We start from the raw sequence: 23,290 nt of genomic DNA, 5'->3' as shown, positions 1-23,290 counted from the left end.
GTCTGGTGGTTTCTGGCAGTGCTGCCTCTAAAGGAACACTCCAGGCTGCTGAAACTCACGTGACTGAGTAGCTCTGGTTTAGGTTAGGAGCTGGCAGTTGCAAATTCTGCTTTGACTGGTGGCTTCTCCAGCTGAGATTAAGACAAGTTGTTGCCACCCTTATTTTGGAGGTGGCAAAGCTTTGTCTGTTCTTTTAGAGTGAGAGGAAGAACAACTCTGGCCGAGCGCTTGCATGATCTGCAGAGTGAATGTGTCCTTTTCCAAACACAGCTGCTCCAGGGCTAGTGATAAATGGCTACTCAATTGCACAACTGGAACTCGTACCTGCTCTCTAGGCTGGTGCCTGAAAGATAGGTTATTCCAGCCTTCTAAAGGGACTGTATTTATCATGGGGTGGAATGACAAGGCAGGATAACAGACCATGCTACAGCCCCTGAGGCAGGCTATATGCTCCACTGCAGTGCACTATATTGTGTTTGACTCTTGACTGGTGTTACTTAAGAGCCATACTCCCCACTCAGCCTGAGGATTGCGTTCAGGTCACTCTTTTAAAGACCAGAATGTCCAATAAAAGTCCTCAACTTACTTTTTCCTCATTGTGTTTTGTGCAGAGGGGGCTGGGTAGGGAGAATTGGCAAAGCAAACAATATGCCGTGGTATGTTCTTATAACAAGGAGCACATGTGCAGACAAATAGCTGAAACAGTGATAAACAGTCAGGGAGAACGTAACACAAGACACCTAGGAAGGCTGCAGAGGAATATGGATCCTGCAAAGCCTGGACCAGGCTGCTTGAGGAAATTCTGTCGTGCTGTTTTCCAGGGGGATGGAAGAGTGCACGATGCGTAAGTTATTTGATTCCGTGGACCAATGCAGTAGGAAGCCCAGACAGTCCTTGAGCATTTGAGACCCTCCCATGCGCCCTAGGAACCATCACTTTCTTTTAAGTCTATGTGGGGGAGTCTAGCAGCATTGCTGCTGGGCGTTGGGCACTGCCAGTGTGTGTCTTCATGCTCTGTTGGGCAAACTGCACTCTCGGGAGTAGCCAGGCTCACTGGAAGGGGGATGACATCAGTACTGAAGGCCACACAGACCCTGGTGTCTCAATGAAAGCTTGTTTTTTAAAAAGAGGAGAAGGGTTAGGAGATTGTGATGTACAAATTCTGGCAAATCAAATGCATCTTCCACAGTAGCCATGATGCACAGCACTGGCCCATACTACCTTAATGCCCTGTGTTTCAGGACCCGTTGCTTGTGGGAACAGAGTGGTGATTGGAAGGCAGTCAGACTGAATGCTGTTAGCTGGGGTGATCCTAACTGGTACATTAGTGTGAACTAAAATCCAAACACCCCTCTCCTGCCTTCAAGGCTGTCCCTGTCCATATGCTCTCTGGAAGCTGATTTACATTCAGCCATCAAGTCTCTGGCTTTGGTGACACAATGGGGCAGCAGATCGAAAGTCATGGCTGCTTTTATATTTAAGTGGAGTTTTTATTGATTTAAATCTGGAAGTGCGTGTGTCAGATACAGAGGACTGAGGCGACCTTGCTTAGGGATGGTCTGGCGCAGCCAAATCCCCGTGGACTTCAAAGGGTTGTCTGTCCTAGAGGCTTACCTTTGAGAAGTGTGCTTCCCCCTTCAGGACACAGCTGCCATTCCACTAGGCACGCTCTCCCTGTTAGACTCCGCGTGCTGAAAGCTGGGCAGTACGTCTCACCACGCCCAAACAACTGGCTTTGAAAAGAGAGTTGTAACGAAGAGCCGCTGTGCAGGAGCTCTTGGCAAAGCACAAGGTAACATGCCTGGCCCTTTAATCCCACCGTTCCAACTGATACAGACACCACCACGCTGCTCCTGTTCGTATTTTATGCTCTTTATTTAGGAACAACTGAAAAGGTCTCATTTCATCTCACCAAACTGTACAAGCAAGCTCCCCTCCCCCACCCCCCTCACCCCCCTCCACATATACAAAAGTAAGGGAAACTTGTGGTTCACTTCTCAGAAGTGGCATTGTGGGAGCTCTCACCCTCAGAATAAGAGCATGTAAAGTCCATTGCAGGGGCAAGCGACCCTAGCACTAGTAATAACTATAGCCCGCAGTCACAGACAGCTTCTGTTTTTCTCTTTAAAACCTTCATCAAAAGTTAAAAATCACCTTCTCACACAGGTGCCATGTTAGCCCTCCTAATTGTGGTCTTAAAAAAAATCCAAAATAACTTCCCCCTCCCCCATACAAAGACGACGACGGCCAAGCCTGTTCGCTGTCCCTAGCCACAAGGCCACCCTTATGAAAGGTCCCATTGCAGCTCCAATTCTAGTTTGCTTTGGATAAATCCACACAGAATCCCAAGTCACTCTGCATCAGGAGGATTTTAAACAAGACACCATCTGTGATTGCGTGGTCTGATGAGAAGCAGTGTGTTCCCAAAGCCTGACGTTTAGTGCCGTGCTACCTATGTGGGGTGAAAAATTCCTGACAAAATTCCTAACAAAAATAATCAGATGGGGGCTGAGCAAAAGTGCAACTTTATCAAGCAGATTTCTACCCAGCTCTCTTCACTGGCACCAGCGAACAGCATATGGGTAATGCCATCCATCTACCAGGCCAGGACAGGTTTCCTTAAGGCCAGCCTTCAAATGAGTGACCAAGTGGAGTGGTACGTTCTTTGCTGAAATGAGGGACAAGTGTAAGAGATCCCTGCTGCATCTCGAAGAGTTCCGTTAATTTGTTTTCCTGTTTGTTTTCAAGCTTTTGTGGCACTAGTCTGAAATTCCTGGCAGATCCCATTGCCAGTAATGGACACAGCAGGAACTACCCTGGCAAAGAGAGTGACTGAATCCCCTTTTCATGCTGGCAGCTTCAACTGATGCTTATGTGTTTGTTTTGTAATCAGCTGAGAAATTAAAATTGATGCTAAGTTCCATTCCGGAGGTTAGGTCAATAGGGTTGCCTGTCTTAGGGACTGGTTTCAAACATTTAAAACACAGTTTCACTGTGAAGTAGAGAGAGAGGAGTTTAACAGTGTCACTGTAACTATGAGTACTACCATGCGAAGGCACAGTATTCTCATCTCTCACATGCTGATCTGTGCCAAGCTCTGAAAAACATCTTATCATCTGAACTACCCCCAGCCTCAAAATTTCATTTTCTGTTCAGGCTCTCTGATCAATGGCTCCAGCTTTATTTGGGGAAAAGGTTTTTAAAGTTTCCAATCATCAAGAATTGCTGCTCTATGTGGAAAAACGAAACTGCTATTCAGCCTTCCAGATCCTCCTCCTGAATTTATAGGTCAAGTGCTGACACCGACAGCAAACACAAGAGAATATGGTGTCTTGTCACTGTCCCGCTCACTGCAAGTCATGCCATCACATAAGGGTCGTTAAACTAGATATCCAACCTGACTATTTAGTTTCATACCACAGCTGCCATTGTGCCCTGCCTTTGCTGATTGATTCTCATGCTGTGAACCATTTGTCTTGGCAAAGGACACATAAAGGCCGCTGTAGAAGGGACAGACCATTCTGCTTTAAATAACTGAAACATCAGGTGCAAGTTCTCTGCAGATTGCTGCATTATAGCAAGGCTAAGCAAACATGGAGAGTCAAAGGGCTGTGTCCATCCCGCTGTGCCATGTTTGGAACTCAGCTTAATTTAGGGGCCTGATTTTCAGAATTGCTGAGTGCCCACAGCTCTAGCTGAAGTCCAATGGGAACTGTGAATACTCAGTATCTTTGAAAATTGGGCATTAGTTGTACAGCCTTCCCTCTCCAGCTATTTTATACCAGGGGCATCACTATGGTATCCCCTAATTTTACCCTTTGTTCCCCGTTTTCCATGATTTGGCTATCCCCAGCCTTTCCAGCCTGTATTAGCCCCCCAAAAAGCAATCCGATAGGGCACATTCTCTCCTGTTCCAGTCCTTGCCGTGCTGTGCAGCAAGTGGTCAGCAGGGGAGGGAAAGCAACTATGCTCTGTACCACCACCTAGCGGTGCTAAGTCTGATTCAAACACTTCACTTTAAGAGTTACAGGGGTGTAGCTTGCGGAGTATATTTCCAATTCATGATCACATACCAAAATTGTTAACACAATCACCTGTTAGGCTGGATACCTGCAGGTAACTGTCAAATGCAGGCAGCTGCAAATGCCTTCTGTACATGAACCACTAACTAACCAAGCCACCGTCCCAATGACTCCCTTGTGAAACTGGAACTAGGAACTAAGTTGAGGAACCAGGTATAATTAAATTTTATACTGTTTAAAAAAAAAAATCCAGAATGCTAGCCAAAAATCAGAGCTTTGTCTAGCAGATCACTGCTCCTACTAACTAGCAAGCCAATTCTATTCCTAGAATCAGGAAAACTTACGATTCTTTTTAAAAATGAGACATGAATGGATATTAATCTGGATAGCAGGTTACTAAGCGCTTGAGTTTCTGGTTTTAAGCTAGCCCGCCTCCTATACAGAAGTCTAATATTCATAAGAAGGAAGCAACAACATAAGACTGAAGATAAAAGGATTTTTACAGCTGTGCAACCATCAAGGCCGAGTGAACATAGGCTCACTTTTAGCTGAGGGAGTTGGAGAAATTAGTTTTTAAAGATGTCCTCTCCTAATAAGTAAATGCTAGCTCACCCCTCCATCTACTCAATTCTCTCCTTGTATCTAGTCTAAGTGACAACTATTGTTGGTTAGAGGATGATAATAGTTAATACTGTCTAGGTGCAAAATTGTGACAGCATTTCCTGCAACACCAGGTGCAGAAGTGTGGCTGATGTGACTGTCAAACCACTTCACAGTGACCAAGAGCTGGTCCGCAATTGTTTCTGTTTCAGATGCACGCACACTTCTAATGTCCTGCACTAAACCCTACGTATTTTGGTATTAGCACCTACTTCATTTCAACCTATTTAACAGAGGCGTTAGATGAACCATGGATGACAATAGCTCTCCCTTCTTTATAACAAACCCTTTTGGAAATACCAACTAAAAATGTGTTGCTAATAAACACGTGGGAGATTTAAAAAAAAAGGAACCAGGTTTCTTTTGGTGGCTGGTGCTGAAGCTTTATCCTAGACCCATTTTCTCATTACCACCTTCACCATGCCTGGAGAGGTGCAATTCCAATCACCGGAATGCCTGCCTTGAGGGAAGTCAGGCTGCAGGGAAGCATATTTGAAAATTCCTCTAACGAAAAGGGACTAAATAGCCTGATGTCTTTACACATCTACAAACGAGCATTTAGCAGCATTAACCCTTCAAGGCTGGGTTTTCTGGGTACACCATGGCCAAAATCCCTTCAGCTGACAAGACTTTTCCTTTTGTTTTCTGGGCTACTGTGGGACTAAAATCCAGCTGCAAAAAATTTCAGCCAGTGCCTGGAAAGAAAGATTTTAGAGACCCATTCACAGGGTGATGATTGAACATTTCCTTCAGGGGCCTGGAGATGGCTCTTTCTAAGTGTACGCCAACAAAGTCACCTTGAAGGGGCAAACTGTGTTTCCAACATATTTATATAGCACTCGGTAAAGTGTACCTTTTGAATGTACATCTTATGCAGTAAAGAATCAATTGCGCATTTGAACAGTACATGTGCATAGTTAAATACTCTTGCATGTATATAGACACTAGAGAGTAAATGACTTACCTGTATTTGTTCTCTTTAGTTAACGCTGTACATACAGCCATACTCTTGGGTCACCAGATTCCCAGCAGCAGCATCAAGAGTATGCCTTAGTTCTAGATGTTTCTAGATCTTCTCCCTCCCCGTCCCCTGATGATTCAGGGTACACAAGATGACAGTTGCAGGGACTATGTAAACGGAGGCTCCAGCAGCCATTGTCGACTAGACATCTCAGCTCATCAGAGCAAGAATGTAGGGGCTCAGCCATGCAAATGTTGAGATCACACCATTGAGAGGCTGGTTATTGTTGCTGGTATGCCTCTAACAAAGGTTTAGCGAGACCTGTACAGTTGCAAGGTTGTCTTCTGCATAAGGAGAAATGCTACTCTATCAGCATGGTTCTCTTAACTGACACAGACTGAACTAACAGGCGTAGGTGTCCCACTAGAGTCCTTTCATTCCCAAAAGATGCTATGACTAAAGAGAGCTACTCATCTTAATTACTGAATAGTAAGGCCTTCTAAATAAGGGCCTGAGGAAAGGGGAACGCTATTCAAGAAGATGACTTAAGGTAGAAATAAAACGCTACCTTTGGAAGAGATGCTGGAAGAGATTTAAAAATACCAGCATCTCTTTAGAAACTTACACTGGATCAAGTCACTTAGAGCTTGAAACTCACCCATTTAATAAATATCTCCTACCACTGAGAACAAGGCCTTCCACATTACGAAAACTTACACTAGAATCAAAAATAATAAAGAAGCTGCTTTAAAGCAGTAATGGCCCAAGACATTCTAGACATATACAGATTCAAAAGGTATATGATTAAGTGAGCACTTAATATACCAGATAACTAAATATTAGTTTGCAACATATTTATATTCTCGTTCACAAAAAGACAGGACTACAGTTGGAGAACTAAGGAAGGTGACCTGGACCAATAAAGATAGGTTAATAGAATTAGCACAGTGGGACAAGACTAATTCAACTAGTGTAACAAGCAAGCTTCCTGTCTATGAAACTGGTTGCCTGCCTAATAGAGTCCTACTAGACAATGATGGCTTGAAACATTAGCAGAAAGCCAAATTTTTGTCTGTATTTGTTCTCTGAAGAACAGTTTGTTCTCTATAAACAATGAAAGGGATTCTAGGGCAGGATGGAAACATTAAGTGCTAGTTCTCAGTAATTAACGTGAGGCTTGGAGAGTAATGGGCTGTGGTACATTCCATCTCCTATCGTAAAAGAAATAAAATTACTCCAGCCTGTAGGGGGACAGATTACATCCAACTCTATCTCCTGACCTTTGCTGGATCCCGACCCCCACTGGATATTGGAGGGTGTACAATAGCTTATTCCACCCCCATCCCCAGGGAAAGAAACCTACACCCACCCCACTGAATTCATCCTGTTCTTGATAACGAAGACTGGCATGTTGCTTCTCAGATCTTCTCCTCTCTTGCTCTGACACACATACTCTCACTCATGATGGTAGCCACCACTCCCTGATATAGGGACCCAAGAGTCGGGGACATATGCAACACTGCCAACCGTTAGAGAACAAACACATTACAAACAGCTGAAGATAAAAATGTATTGTGCCATGATAGTCCATTTCTATGCAAAAAATACATCTATACAATCAATGTCCAAAATTAATTACGCTTGTCAAGGCGGCTGTCTGCATGTCAATAGTTGGTTCCATTATCTACATATGAATATGAAATCTGAAAGTTTATCCACTGGAAAGGAAACAACAGCATCCTACATCACAAGAGTGAGAAGATCTTACTGATGCCCTACTCTGGCCAACTGGTGTGTAAGATTCTAGATTAGGCTGCAGACGACACTGTGCAAAGAGCCCGATTCTCTTGCTCTCCCTTTCTGATGTGCTGTACTGAAAGGTCTCATTACGGCAGTGTTTTTACACCACTCCCTGCTACTGAGATTCGTCTCAGGCCTATGGATTTACTATCTCCTCAAATGTAATCGCAGATCCTTCGGAGCAGGCAGTTTAAGGTCAATCTGTTTCTGAAAGACACAACATACACAAGCGTCAGAATACACGTCGCATGCTTACAAAATCGTCACGTAACGCTGGGGCCTCTTCTGCTGGAAGATCTTTCTTTGAGCATCAGCTGGTTGCATCAAAAAATGAAGCTACAGAACAGGATCCTGCTGTGAGGAGGAAGGAACAGGGCTGGCGTGAAGGCTAGCAATTGCATGGGGGCAGGAAGGAAGCAGTAGCTACACCCAGGCAGCTGTGGCTCTTGGCAGGATGCCACCTCCTATGGCAGAAGTTTGTTGTAGCTAAGCGAGTCCTCCTCTGGACCACCCTGTTCTAGGGATCTAACAAGATGGAGGCTGGCCCCATAGGTGCTGGAACTGGGGGTGCTGCAGCACCCCCTGGCTTGAAGTGGTTTCCATTATATACAGGGTTTACAGTTTGGTCTAATGGCTCTCAGCACCTAAGTTCCCTCTAAGCTGCGCAGCCACCTATTAAGCCCCGCTCAGGGCTGCAGCGAGGAGAGGCGCCTCTGCCCATCGGCCCAAGCATGGACCTGCCCCGGACGTGCTGTGGCCAGGGGAGAGGCGCCCCTCCCTCAGCCCAGCCCAGACCCCCTGGAGCTGCCGCAACCAGAGGGAGGCACCTCTCCCCCAGCCAGAGCTGCTGGGGTGAGTCCTCTCTCCCCACCGTGGCCCCTGGGCTGTCTGCACCCCAAACCCCTCCCCAGCCCCACCTCAGAGCCAGCACCCCCCGCACCCCAACCCTTTGCCCCAATCCTGAGCCTCCTCCCGCATCCCGAAGCCTCCAGCCCCACCCCAGAGCCTGGACTCCTAGCCGGAGCCCTCACCCCCTGCACCCAGCCTGAGCCCCCTCCCACATTCTGAACCCCTCGGCCCCACCCCACCACATGAATTGTGTTATGTGCACCAACATGAAGGTGATGTGTCTTCACTGCAGGGGAAAGTCGATCTAAGCTATGCAGTTTGAGTTATGTAACAGCGTAACTCAAGTCGACATAGCTTAGATCTACTTGCTACAGTGTCGACGGGAGATGCTTGCTACAGTGTCGACACTAAGCTAAGTAGCTTAGATCTACTTGCTACAGTGTCGACACTAAGCAGTGTCGACGGGAGATGCTTTCCTGTCAACTCCCCTGACTTGTCTCGATCCGGAGGAGTACAGGAGTCGACAGGAGAGCGATCAGCGGTCGATTCAGCGGGTCTTCACTAGACCTGCTAAATTGACCGTCAATCCTCCGGTAAGTGTAGACAAGCCCACATCAGCCTCTCAATCAGCACAAGAGCAGGGTCCCTTTAAAAACCCAACCCTCATCTAGAAATTGTGTTTAAAAAAAAATTGGAGGTGTGAAGCCACTAAAGATTGGAACTTAATACTTTAAAGGCCTCTAAACTTAGCACAGTTGTGTGGCAGGCAGGAGCCTGGCTTCAACTTGATCTGCTGGGCCTCAGTCCTTTAGCGAGGTTTAGCACAGAAAACTATCCAGCTGCCGAGGCTCCTCAAGGAGATGGCTGGGGCTCTGCTGGGAGAGGAAGGAGATTGCATCCTCACCCACTCTGCCAACTCTCCCAACTCCCGGATTACCTTTTCCAAGAATCCATGTTGGGCTCAGAAGCAACCCTGTTTTCCAGGAGGAGTCCTGGATGGGGTGTTAGGGTAGCCAATGCCATCTCAACACAGTGCCATTGGAAACCCCGCCCCCTAGTGCTCTTCCCTCAGGGCAGTGTCCGACTTTCACACGGGCGCGTCTCGCCGTGCTCTATATACTTTGTGCTTACAGTGTTTTCCATGCACAGATCTTAAGGCAATGTACAAAGGGTGTGTGTGGAGGCAGGATGGGATGGGCACACAGCTGAGAAATAAACAGAAGCCAGGCCTCCAGCCTCTGAGTCAGTCGCCCTATGTAAAATACACCATAGCAAGCAATCCTCTCCTGGCTGGAGGAGGATGGACTAGATTCCCTGCTTGGTTTTATCCCTGCCTAACTTCTGTGATAGGGTTCTATGTCCCAGCAGCGCTGGGTCTGAACTCTGGGAGCTAAATAAAACACAAGCATGACTAGAGGGGTAGCAAGGGTTGCACCCTTTGCCCCACTGCCCCCGACTTTCTTTTATGAATCAGTTTAACCATAACCATGCCCTGGCTTTTTTCACCCCCTCCAGATCAGCGCTGCCACCAAGTAAATCCGTAACAATAAATCTTGGGCATTAAACCCCACAAGTGTCAACTGCTAGTCAGTCAATGTTCAGTGTCATTCTGACTTCTCTTCTTGGTGCTGGAATGAGCCTATTTACAACAGGTAAGCTATGCAAAGCAGCCAAAACATCAATCAGTTTCTTACCAAGCTGAACTGCAGGTTGCTGGCTACATGAATCAAAGGGTTCTGAATGGCCTTCCTGGCCACTGGGCTCCCAAGATTCGCTATTCTCCGACACCTCCGAACAGGCATCACATGTCCCTTTTTGGCTTCCTGCTTGTTCGCCCGTGCTCGAGTATCGATCTTCGCTTCCCGTGTCAGACACAGCCCGGGTCTCCTCATCTGCCTTTACAGCAAACCACACCCTAACCTGCTGTGCATTCAGCTGAGTTCTCTCGCACAAGCGCTGAAGGTCATCTTCATGCAGCATCTTGTGCTTTTTGTAACAGTCCTCTAGGATCTCTTTGCTGGCTGGGCTGATCGCCGCTAAACCTGGAGGGAAGATACCCCGCCGGTAGTTCTCATACCATTTCAGCTGGCCATTTTTCAAACCGTACCGGCTGTCCCCAAACCAGCGAATTATCTCAGCCCGGGGCAGGCCTGTCTGAGCGACTATGGTGTCGTATTCTTGATTTGTTGGTCGCTGTGTCTTTACAAACATTTGTTTAAGCAAATGCCGCTGTTGGGCTGTTTTTTTAAAGTTCAGTTTGGTTTTTGCGGGGGTAGGTGGCCTGCTAGAACAGTTGTCCCCTTGATCATTTGCACCTACCTCTGGCAATTCATTTTTGCCATTTGACTCAGTCACTCTGAGCTTCTTCAGATTGATTTTAATAGGACTAACTTTCCGCTCCAGTGAAGTTTGATTGCCGCTTGGGGTATCTAATAAACCATTTTCACCTGAGACCCTCAGTTCATCTGAGGAGTCGTCTTCTTCTCCACAATTATTTTCAGCATTCTCCTCCTCTTGCTGGACCGTTTCTTCTGCTTTTTTATTTTCCTCCAATACCCTTTTTTTCCTCCTCTCTGAAAACCAGCTATCAATTTCTCTCCTGGTCATTTTTGTTTCACTCCTCAAACGGTCCACTTCTTCCTCTGGAGGAAAAGGGTTTTGTGCAAAACTGCCTTCCAAAGCCTTGAGCTGCTCTGGTGCTCTCTCTTTGTATTTCGTTGGGGTGAAGTCGGGCGTTTGATGCCAGGACTGTCGCCTTGTTTGGTGATGAGCCACAGGCATCGCAGCTGTCGTAGAGGTTAAGTCAATCTCCTTTGGTGACACAGTGAAGGTAATGTCCGGCATGGAGTCAATAATTATTGTATTATCGCCAGCAAACATGGTTCTACTGCCTTTCATATTCCTGAAATGATATCTCCTATCACTAAACCACTTTCGAACCTCCCTAGTAGTAAGGCCTGTAATTTTGGTCAGACGCTCAACTTCAGCATGGCCAGGGAACTGATTCCTGCAGAAGCTGCCTTTCAGTGCAGACAGCTGCTCGTGGGACTTCTTATTTTTGTAGATGCTGGGATCCATGAAAGCTTGTGATGATATGCTCGGGCACGCAGTCAGCAGAGACTGAGCTGTGTTGACCACCTTCACAGTTGATGCGCTGCTCGAACACACATTGTTGTGTTGCGTAACGGGTTGGAGCTTGGGAATAGATGTCACTGCTAAGGTGAGAGATGAGCTGTTTCCTTTTAATCCATTTGTCATTATTGGCTGAGTAACGAGTAACCCTCCTGTTCCTTCTGGTTGCCCGACCACGTGACCAGGTAGAGTTGCCTGAATGAGATGCTGGACGTTGCTGGCATTTGCAACGAGAGGTGTATTTAAAACTGTGATAGTGGGCTGCGGTACAGACTGAATAACCGTGTTGAACATTTTTTTCCGTGCATCTTCTATCTCCTCTGGAGACCAGCTGATGCCTTGTTTCAACCTCTGAGCTGTAAACCAGATCTTAAGTTGCTCTTCTGGGTACTTGGTCACGACAGTCAAATAGCAAAGCTCAGCTTTTGTAGGGTAGGGAAACTTATGGAAAGAGTTTTTCAGGAAGCTGTTGGAGTCCATGGCTGCATTGTACGTGGGAATGCTGCTCAGAGGAATCATCACTTTAGGAAGGGATTTGGACGTGGGTAGGTCCTGGTGCAGCTGCGGCTGCTGCTGCAATGACACAAGTTGTGCAACACCTGCCTGCAAAACAGGCACGTTTCCCAATATGGAGCCATTGACTATGTGAGATGATTTTGCTGAGCTGGCCGTTGACTGGCTGGCTGGCAAAGACCCATTGGTGAATGAATGGTCACCGTCTTTCATTGCCAATTCATTACCCGGCTGATTTGATACATTCTCCTTCAGCATGTGAATTTTTTTGGCCTCGGGCTTACCTTTCATTATCTTCATAATGGGAGTTTTGGTGATGATGATTTCAGCTTGACCATCTACCCCCTCCTCACAGAAATCTCCTGGAAGGTCTTGGTTGCTGGTGGCGTCAGAGATACTTTGTTCCACTGTCGTATGATTATCCTGCTTAGCCACATTCCAGAGGAAGCTAGTTTCACCACCGTGGCACTCTGCATTGTGATGCAAAAGCCCTTTGTGGCTTTGTGCCAGAAAACTGCACTCAACACATACAAAGGAGGGATCTTTGCTGAAGTCTACGTGCTCAGAATCCATGTGTCCAAAGAAATGATTAACATCTTGAGATCCAAAATTGCAATACTTACACAAGTAAGTATCAGCATCCATCATACTGCGATGCCCATTAGACAACGTTGCATTATTACTGCTATTGTTAATAACAGCGTCACCAGCTGCCGGAGGTTCAGGAGACACGTGCTGTTGAGCTCCTTCATGATCATCTTCCACAGCATCTGAGTCCATCTCCTGCAGCACAATTGTTTTTATCGGTATCATGCAAGGAGTTGTGGATTTTCTTTTGCTGGCCATCGCTGCAACCAATCCAGGTAATTAATGCTTTAAAAAATAAAGCACTGTTCTTTGCAAGTGTTCTGCACTCTAGATTCCAGCAAATCCATGCTGTCCAAAGGAATATTTTTCAAATGTTGACAAATGTTTACATTTGCCATTGAACCTGAGGAAGAGACGAGAGAAGAGTTACTAAGCTTTGCATTAGACATAACAGATACGCTTTACATTCTGATTGTAATTGTTCTGGTACTTTAATTGCTTCACAAGATAAATCATTTCAATATTTAACTGAAAAAGTTTGGAAGCTGGTGATAGTGAGTTTGATTGTTTTGCTTTTTGTCCAAATGATTGTGCAGAAGGGAGAATTAGATATGTGAGCCATACACAGTCATAATATTGAGATACTGGGCCACAGATGGGTGACTTTTGGGCTTGGACATTGGGCTGTGTCTGGCTGCTTATTGTTTACTTGCCCACACAGTGTAATTCATGTGCCAGCTTCCATTATGGCCCAAATCACCACTATTTCTTCATACAGGCTCCTCTCCTGACTCTGCCCTATCAACCTCTAGCAAGAACAGGAACCCATGAAAGCAGGTAATTGTAAGCAGGGAACCTACACTGTGCACTAAGTCCAGAGGGGGCCTTGCACGTGGAAATTTCAGATGCAGGGCTGAGCAGAGGGGTAGGGCTACAGTCATAGTGTTGCACTTTGGCTGTCCTTGCAGTAGTTCACAAAATCTGTACAGAATTTGTTAGTGTCTTGTGTTGCTTTTTTTCTCTGGCATGGTCTTCACAGGGTCTGTTTAGTCTTCAGCTAGAGTTGCAAGGGAAGATGGCTCACCAAGAGAGCAATTGAAGTGGACACACTTATCTCTTAGATTCCCTCTCCCACGGCACCCATGAATGCCGCACTGTTGTAGCTTTAAAGGTTCAGACACCTCTATTTAAAGGCTTCTAGGTGTTCTTGGGGGAAGTGCAAGGCCTCCACAGCACATGGCCGTTTTCCTGGGTGCAGGCGATCACGGAAAGGAAAGAGATGTCACCTCAGCATTTTTATTTTTTTTTTTAAATCTTACTGTGTGTTGTCTTTTCTTCACAAGTTATAGTAATTCTAGATCAAGATAATATTCTGCTGAAGGCTTGGGCTGGACAGGTCTTTAGGCACAATCTTGTCTCTTATCTGGTGCAGTCTGCAATAGGCACACTGGATGCTCCATGCCTGAGCTCACCTGCCAACGGCAGTAAAATGGTCTACGGTAGCTGGCATCATGGATAATTTGCCAAAACGGATCCAGATGAGAAGGGGGGTAGCAAATCTGAAACAGCCCATTTCTGCTCTTACCCCTCTCCAATCTGTTACCTACAGTACTTCTCTCATCAACAACACTTAAGTCACTTATTTGAATTTCAAAAGCTTCTACATGGATTATAATATCCATTCCTTTCAAGGGAAAATATAGATTTTTGCATACAAGAATAAAATAGTATTTTCCAGATTGCACAGTCACTTGGAAATATATGGCCATCCATAGGCACGTGCCGATGATGCTCGAACCCCGGCTTTGCCCCAGGCCCCGCGCCCACTCCCCTAAGGTTCCACCTCTGCCCCTCCCTGCCCCCATTCCACCCTACCGCGCTTCTTCCTGCCCAGTTCTGTCCCCTCCCCCGAGCACACCGTGTCCTCGCTCCTCCCCCCTCTCTCCCAGCCTCCTGCACGCCATGAAACAGCTGATTGTGGTGGGTGGTAGGCGCTGATCTGCGAGGCCCACCGGCAGGCAGGAGGTGCTTGGGGGGGTAGGGGGTGGGGAGGAGCTGATAGGGGGGCTGCTGGTAGGTACTCAGCACCCACCATTTATTGCCCATGGGTGCTCCAGCCCCGGAGCACCCATGGAGTCAGTGCCTGACCCATAGTACCTACTACACAGAGATTTTGTGCCAGACTTTACCAAGATTTACAGTAACACAGAGATATTTATAAAAACACTAATTAAAGTGGATCTTGAAAACTGACTTATCCTATTAGAAGATCCAGGTAAGTAATTACTGTCAGTTATAAGCAATGTGAACTGGCAGTCTACCAGCTTTCTTATCAGATTTTCTGTGCTGATGTCATGCACAGAAACATGGGGATCAGGTGAATAATTTTCTTAGTGCTTATGCAAAACCCGCTTTTACTTTTCTTTTTCTTTTTTAATTGCTTCAGATATGGATGACGAAGGATTCTAATTTAAAGTTCAGATGATGAACTAGAATTTAACTTCCGCAAGTTCATCAAAAATAAGTAATCTCCACACCTTTGGAAAAATAAGCTAACTATATAACTGAGTCTAGATGTTCAGTCCTGTCCTGAGCAACACTCATGCACAATTTAAAACACTCTGATAAGAAACTTGTGGGCTGGTTTGAGATTACAAAATAGTACTGAAATACCGTTAGTGAGTATTAAACTTGGCGCCAAGTTTTTTGCTCTGCAAAAGCTGGAGGAAAAGCTGGAATTCCAAAAGACATGATGGATGCTGTGATCTTGATTTTCTGTAGTGTGAATTTTATATTATCAATACCTGTTTCAATACCACCTTTTGGGGATGCCCTTTCCCTGTGGAAAGGAGCAGCAAGTGATTTATTAGCACTAGTGAGCAGAATACTTAAGTAAACAAGAGTTTTACTATTCAGCAAAGACTTGAATCCAATCACCACCTACTCCCAATCCTAATTTCTGATGTCTCATAATTTGACACGTGAGGGGTTGGGATGACCTTTCTAAATCAAGTCAATTAGGAATGTCAACAAAAACAGCCACAAAACTATAAAAAGATAACATGTTGAGTCACAAAAACAACTGTGAAAATGAGCCTTCTTACTGCCCAGATCTGCTCTTTGTCTAGCTACTCACTTTGCTGCATGAAGTTTTCATTATTTCTTACTCCTCTTTGGCTCTGCGGGGCCAATTCAGCTGTGGGAGACAGATCTGGAGTCTCTGCAAGTTTGTGCATCTTCAGCAGAATTATTAACAGAGTTCTAGTTACAGAATCTCTATTATTGGAGATTATGCAAGAGCCAGAAAGATCCCAGGTCATGTTTGCAGAGTTGGCAGATAGATAAAAATCACCTTTTTAATTATCAGCTGAGTAAATTTGATACAGAGCGATTGAAGCAAACAAAGACTTTCATTGTGCCATTTTACAGTCACCTTTCAGAGCAGGTAATCATCACTGTTTTGCTAAAACTGAATTGCTTGACCCACCTGCAGAGGAATCAATAGCGCTGCTTGATGCTGGGTACTTAATTTATAAAGTGTCTGTACGTACGTCAGCATTTTACCCAAGCAATCATTGCTAGGATCACAGCTGAGGACACAACTAGATTTTGGGTGTCATAACAGTCATGTTTTGGTTCAGACAAATATTAATATAAGACTACAGGGTGTAAATTTAGCTTGAAATTAAGGATGATGTTATTTTACTAGACAAATATAATCAAGTGTACTGTAAGTCGATTTCCCTTCCATAGAACAATTTACATAAAATTCAATCAAGACAAGTGCCAAGTACTACACTTAGGATGGAAAAATCAAATGCACAACTACAAAATGGGGAATAACTGGCTAGGTGGTCGTGCTGCTGAAAAGGATCTGGGGGTTCTCGTGTATCATAATTTGAAAATGAGTCAACATGTGATACAGTTGCAAAAAAGCCTAATATCATTCTGAGCTGTATTAACGGGAGTGTTGTACAGAAGACATGGGATGTAATTGGAGCGCTGTGTCCCATTCTGGGTGCCACACCACACTTTAAGAAAGACGTGGATAAATTGGAGAGAGTCCAGGAGAGGGCAATACAAAGTTTAGAAAACTTTCTTTTTTTGAGGAAAAGTTTTTAAAAACTGGACATGTTTAGTCTTGAGAAAAGAAGACTGAGGGGAGGGAGGACCTGATAAGTCTTAAGATATGTTTATGGGCTGTTAGAAAGAGGATGGTGATCAATCTTTCTCCAATGTCCACTGAGGATGAGCAAGAAGTAATGAGCTTAATCTGTAGCAAAGATGATTTAGGTTCGATATTAAGAAAAACTTGCTAACTCTGATTGTTAAGCTCTGGAACAGGCTTCCAAGGACGGTTGTGGATTCCCCATCACTGGAGGTTTTTAAGAACGGGTTAGACAAACACCTGTTAGGGATAGTCTCTGTTTACTTGGTCCTGACTCAGCACAAGGGGCTGGACTAGTTGACCTCTGAAGGTCCCTTCAAGCCCTACATTTCTAGAATAACCACACTAGAGCATGGTTGTGTTTGCTGTGCATTTTTTAGAATCTGCTAATAATCTTGTGTGCATTTCCAGTGTCATAGGTAAATGGGGTATCCTACAGATTCTATCATTAGACTAGGCAAACTTTATTTTTCAAATGTGTTGGTTAATGTAACAGTGAATCAACCACGGTTAAAAAATCAGTACAAACACAGAACTTACCTTTCTACCACTTTGGATGTTTCAGGCTGAGTCATGCATTCAAATGGGATCTTTGTTTCCCATATACTACCCTGCAGCAGACTGGCCTGTTGATGGAAAGTAGCAACGAAACGTTAGCTGAATGAAGTACCAGCACCAGAGTTATGAAGGTAATGAAACAATGACTTCGACTTCCATAAAGGTTGACAATTGATGATTAATCTACTCCTACGTAATACATACGTAAGTAAGGGAGCACAAGCCACTGCTTAACCTCCCAAGTACTTAAACGCTTTTCCTTTGAACAGTTTTAATTAGTTTTCCTTTAAACACAATTCTCCAGGGTGAAACTGGCCCAGAACAGTCAAATTCACACCACATCAATTATTCTTGTACCAGAGTGGATGATACAGTAGGGTAATCACTGCTTGTCTGCATAGTGTGTTTGTACCAATTCAATTACAGTAGAACCTCAGAGTTATGAACACCTCGGGAATGGGGGGTTGTTCATAACTCTGAACAAAACACGGTGGTGGTTCTTTCAAAAGTTTACAGCTGAACACTGACTTTATCCAGCTTTGGAACTTTACTATGCAGAAGAAAAATGCTGCTTTCCCTTTATTTTTTTAGTAGTTTACTTTTAACACAGAATTGTGCTGTATTTGCGTTTTGCGGGGGGGTTATCTCTGCTGCTGCCTGATTCGTACTTCCAGTTCCAAATGAGGAGTGTGGTTGACCGGTCAGTTTGTGACAATGGTGAATCGTAACTCTGAGGTTCCACTGGATCTCAATTTCAAAACTGACAGTTAAAAATTGGTACAACCCCTGCAGTATAAAGGTGCTTCTATTGGGAAAGTTTGCGACCTCTGTATAAGCACTTTTATATTGGTATAACTCCATCCACATTAGGGAATTGCCCAGACTTTTCACTGTACTGGTTTCTAAATGCCTATAGTGAAATTGCTATCAACATTGTGTGTAGATTGCGAATAGAGGAAAATCTACTCAGCAAGGTGTTCTTGGCTTTGCTTAATTTTTGGCCAGGTCGTTTCAGCCCCACGTTCTGGCGGCAGTGGGTTACACCAGCAATGTATCATCAGCTCACACACAGGCGGACTTCACCAGATGAGCTGTTCAGTAGCCTCGTATCGTGGCAACGAACGGATGCTCAGGTTTGGTGCAGCAGGGTGGTGTGGTAGGAAGACGGCACTTTAAAATTCTCAACCCCCAGGATCTAAACAATAGCAATTACGTAAATATCTTGTATTAACTTTAACGATCACTCGAAAAAACAGTACTGCTGCTCTAAGCCTCACTGCTTTCTTCCATTCTCTCTGTCACGCACAAACAACCCACTACATTGTCGTCTTATTATTTTGCTAGCTTTTTGCATGTTCGTGTCCTTGTTTACAAGGAAAATGAAGTCTAAAGACCAATTATAAACTGTGTTTTACAACTTCGGAGAGCTTACTTTTATACAGATTAACAAAAGAAGGTTTAAAAGGTTTCAAAATATGCACTGGAGGGTCTGAACTTTCCGCTTTTCTCGGCTCAGCTGGATTTAACTGGTTTGGTTTTAAATGTTTCAGTGAATTAATGAGTTAGGCTGTTAATGCAAAACATTCATCCCACACAATGCCAAGTTCCTCAATTAGAAGATTAATTTGTGACCTTCTGCAAACCTTGCCCAGAAAGGAAAAGTTAATGCACACCATAACTAAATGTGGGAGCTATTATCTTACTGCTGGAATCCAGAAGGTGGTAAGACAATCACTGCATTCCCACCACAGACCTCCCAACAGTCCCCGGTTTCACAGGACTGTCCTGCTTCAACCCCAAAACCTCTTGTCCCAGCTGAAGGGAACATTTCCCACAATCAAGGCCACCGGTGGGGTACAGTTTCCCTAGGGCCGCCATTTGAAAGAGCCCTCCAAACTGAGTGGCATTGTGACTTGGTGCAAGGGTTGCACTGTCACTCAGGCTTGGCCCGGCTGCCCCTCTGTCTTCATCTACAGAGAGGCAGATGGGACAAACCGGTGTGGGGTCACATCCTGCTTTAGCCACTTGAAATGTTGAGAGCTGTGGAGTTAAGTGACAATATGTACTTAAAAAAAAAAAAAGATAATACAGACAGGTATCTTCTTTTAGAGTACTGTGATTTGGACACAGAAACTTGCTCTGAAATTTGACATAACTCAGTCTGAGCACAAATGTTCCATTAAAAAAAATAATAATAATTAATGGTTTTCCTGACGCTTTATGGGCCTGTTAGCTACTTTCTCAAGGCCAGGCTTACTCTTTCTGTCTTAAGAACAGAAGTACTTGTGGCACCTTAGAGACCAACAAATTTATTAGAGCATAAGCTTTCGAAAGCTTATGCTCTAATAAATTTGTGAGTCTCTAAGGTGCCACAAGTCCTCCTGTTCTTTTTGCGGATACAGACTAACATGGCTGCTACTCTGAAATCTTTCTGTCTTGTTCAAAACCAAACACACGATTGGTTCTTTAATAATAAATCATCATCATCATCATCACTATTATTACTATCACAATAGTAATCATCACTATTAAATCACATGAATAAAGGACTGCTGGGATCAGCCAACAAACATTCCAACCCTGGTGTGTATCCAGACCTAATCGATAGGTTACCCAGGTGTTACTAAAATGAAATGTTTTATGGAAATACTACCGCTTTAAGAAGCAAGTTTGTCCAGGCATACCCACATCAGTTAAACATTGGTCTCACAACATGCTCCAGAGGTGTGCAGATAACCTGGCATAATGGCTGTATGTTACGGCTAACTATTTCAGTCCATCAAATAGAGACTGACCTCCTTTACTTAGGCACTCTGTGGGGCGAGAGAGGGAGCACAAGTGCACATGTGCCACAGAGCTGGCATCCCACATGCAGAGCAGCTGAGCAGGTTCCAGGATCTCTTCTCTACAGTTAGTCATTAACATTTGTTTTGCATTTGCAACCAGCCCATGACAAACCATGTAGGAGGTCACTAGTCAGATTAATTATCCTCCTCGCTGCCAGTGCACTCACCATTCAGCTGAGCGGGAGCAGGGCTGGTGAAGACTATTGAATTTCCAGACAGATAAGTGATGGAAGGATAAAGTTAAGGCCTAGTCTAAACACAACAAGCTGCTCCAGTTTAACTCATCAGTTTTTAAACTCTGTGTAAAGCAGGCCTACAACAGATATGGAGAAACATCAGAGTTAACACCCAATGAGGTGAGTGGAGGCATTTCACACCTCGGGGTGAGTCCTGAGACTTCCTGTTGTCTGTAGCCACAGGTGTGTGTGATGGTAGGGGGATCTTCTTTAGCTGAACTCGTATGGTTCTATAGGTGCAGATGAAGAGGCAGGATTTGGTGAGCCTGGGAAGTGAATATGTACCACTCTTGAATATTTTAGCACCTAGCTTCCTGCACAGCAAGGATGTTCAAACCCTGAGATGAGTGGAAATCACCTGCTCCTGCACACTGGGCTGTGAAGCCTGAGTAGCAGGTGACAGAATTCTTCCTTCCCTCCGAAGGCCCAGACATAGAGCCAGGAATCTGGGCTTTCGGCAGTGCACGGGGGAAGGCGACTCTGAATGGGATCACACTTGGAAGGTTATCTTCACAACCACAAGCACTAGACATATTGCTATTTTAGAGCTGAAGGTTCTGCAGAAGCTGGTAGGCAAGACCTCATGCACTGTCCAACTTAGCACAGGTCATGGACATTCAGTGTCAAGCCTTGTTTGGAATTCTGGATTATCTTTATCTAGGGCCTGTACCTGTTTGCCACCTACTATTAAGAGGGATGTAAAGGAGTGTGGGGGGAGAACTAGGTCAAGGCTGACATTGCTCTGCTACCCAGAGTCTATGCCCTGAGAACAGAGTCCTGTAACATAAAGAGGTCAGAGAACATTTAATTCAAGATCTGTTTAACTTTCTGAGGGACAGCTAATTACATGAATGTCTGATCAGCAACATTTCCTCTGACAAAGCATGCCTATTTCATTGTGCTAACATCACATCCACCCAAGACAAACCAGCAGGGCAATAACAGCTTGTTTGTATCTTCTTATCTTGCATTATAAACACACCCTAGGTTCTCCGCAGTTTCAAGCAACATCACACAAGTCAACATTTGTGCTAAGGAATAAACAAACAATTTTTCTTTATGCCCAGTGTTTAGGGTGCTTTGTAATTTAAGCCTGGCTTTGAAAATGCATGTCCACTTTACAGGCAGTGGAAAATGGTTGACTGAATCATCATATTCATTCTCTATTAGTTGGCAGAATAGAGTAGAATAGAGCTATTCTCATTTGGACAGGTTGAACAAAGCCATTCATTTACATTTTGGTCCATCTAAGCGCAACTGTATTTGGTCATGTAAAACAAGTGTTTAAGAGGAATCCTCTGTTACTGTGCAATCATTTTTGTTTACCCATTTCAAGCTGCTTTTATTATTACGCCATCATCAGCTTATGAACAGCAGTGTGTGACTGTGATCAGGTTCCTCCAAAAATGTCAACAACTTGTTAGTGTCTTTGTTAGTTGTGAAGAAACTTATACTCTGCATTAACACTGCGGATTATCTTCTGTTTTTCAGAGGAGCATGCAACCAAGAGAGACTACGGGCTAGAAAGAGGTAGCTGTAACAGAATGCAATTATAGTATAAAAATAGGTCAATGGGATAATATAACCTTTAGACTACTGGCAACATGCCACTGTTTGAGCCTGTCTGCCTGCCATATTTCCATAGAATGTCAGTATTAACAAAACAAAACAAGCATCCTCCTCAAGTTTGCATGCTTCTGTTTGAACATTAATTCATTCACTCCTTTTATTTTTTTTCCCCTCATTTGTATGAGCTAAGAACAGAATAAGTTAAATGCTACACACACTTCACATACCATTGGACCTCTTCAGAGAAGGTCTATTGCACATGGGCTTCATTATAGGTTAGCTCATAATTGTTCTTATCTTTGTAAGGCATGAGAAAGTCTGACAAGGCAGCAACACAGTCTATTAAAAGTGGCACCAGCACTCCAACAAGTGTATGTTGACACACTCATCAGTGCCCCAGAAGTTGATGAACACACCTAGACCTGTTTGTCAAAACAAGGTTGACTCCTAAGGTGATGGAAACGGGGACTGTTCTCAATAATCCCTGTACTGGAATTGTTAAGTATCCAGAATTCAAGAATACAAAATTTGACTGTAATACCATTGGTTCCCCAACCTTTTCATTTACAAACCACTCCACATGAGAAATATTGTCCCATGAACTCGCCTCCATGCTCAACTCCAATCCCCACACTGTTGGATTCCCAGAACAGTTCATTCTGGGGAGCACCAGGAAGGCTCCTAGAGATGACTAGTCGGCTAAGGACTACAGTCTGAGAACCACTGCCACCAGTGTGAGACATCAGATGATGTTTCTCATACAGGCTCAAGAAATACATCAGTTCATCTCCTTGCAGGCCATCACCCGTGGCAGCACTATCATTATGAATACCATTAAGTGGGCCGGTGCTATACAAAATAGTATTTGAACGCCGCAAGATGCTAAAGCTTATAAATCCACCGGAGCTCTGATTTCTGGCACTTGAAATTTCTGCACATGGCTTACTTTTGTTTGTATACCATAGAGTTGTATTTTAGTCTAGGATAATACAGTATAACACTGTGCTCACAGCTTGCTTAATGTACAGCCATTTCTAGCCCAGGTTGCTTAGAGCTCATAATCAGGTATCAGAGCTTAATGGCTCACAAATAATTTGGTATGTAATACAATTTCAGCTTCGCAGAGTCAGCTCTCTCTATAATATCCTAGCCGTTTAATATTACTGCACAGTCCTATCTGTGAAAAAAGACACGTTAAACCCAATGGTCCCTAACTCATTTTCACTCACGGAGCGTTGTACGCTATACTCAACAGTAGAACCACCACTCACCAAGCCAAGAGGGGGGCATCTAAACACTGATTCCTTGGCAACTGGCAAAGAGCTCAGAAAGGATTTTTTCAGCTCTCAAAGAAGCATGTTGAAATCAGATTGATCTTAGTCATTTTT

The 23,290-nt window shown here is 44.4% G+C and overlaps 1 protein-coding gene across 5 annotated transcripts in view; it reads right to left on the bottom strand.

Moving 5' to 3' along the window:
* Positions 1-1,871: 1,871 nt before the first annotated feature.
* ZHX3 (zinc fingers and homeoboxes 3) overlaps positions 1,872-23,290 on the bottom strand; it is a 68,220-nt gene continuing 46,801 nt past the window's right edge. For 4 of the 5 annotated variants that reach the window (XM_073309706.2, XM_073309708.2, XM_073309709.2 and 1 more), the window contains exons 3-5: positions 17,234-17,319; positions 9,987-12,928; positions 1,872-7,650 (exon numbers count right to left, since the gene is read on the bottom strand). In XM_073309706.2, coding sequence (XP_073165807.1) covers positions 7,640-7,650; positions 9,987-12,783 — 2,808 coding nt within the window. In that variant the 5' untranslated portion in view covers positions 12,784-12,928; positions 17,234-17,319 and the 3' untranslated portion in view covers positions 1,872-7,639. The remainder of the gene's footprint in view (positions 7,651-9,986; positions 12,929-17,233; positions 17,320-23,290) is intronic. The other variant, XM_073309711.2, reaches the window with a different exon arrangement.

This window comes from Lepidochelys kempii, chromosome 13 (genome assembly GCF_965140285.1).
Source record: "Lepidochelys kempii isolate rLepKem1 chromosome 13, rLepKem1.hap1, whole genome shotgun sequence".
NCBI lineage: Eukaryota > Metazoa > Chordata > Testudines > Cheloniidae > Lepidochelys > Lepidochelys kempii.
Note: the sequence above shows the minus strand (reverse complement) of the source record. Positions and strands in the feature narration are given on the sequence as shown.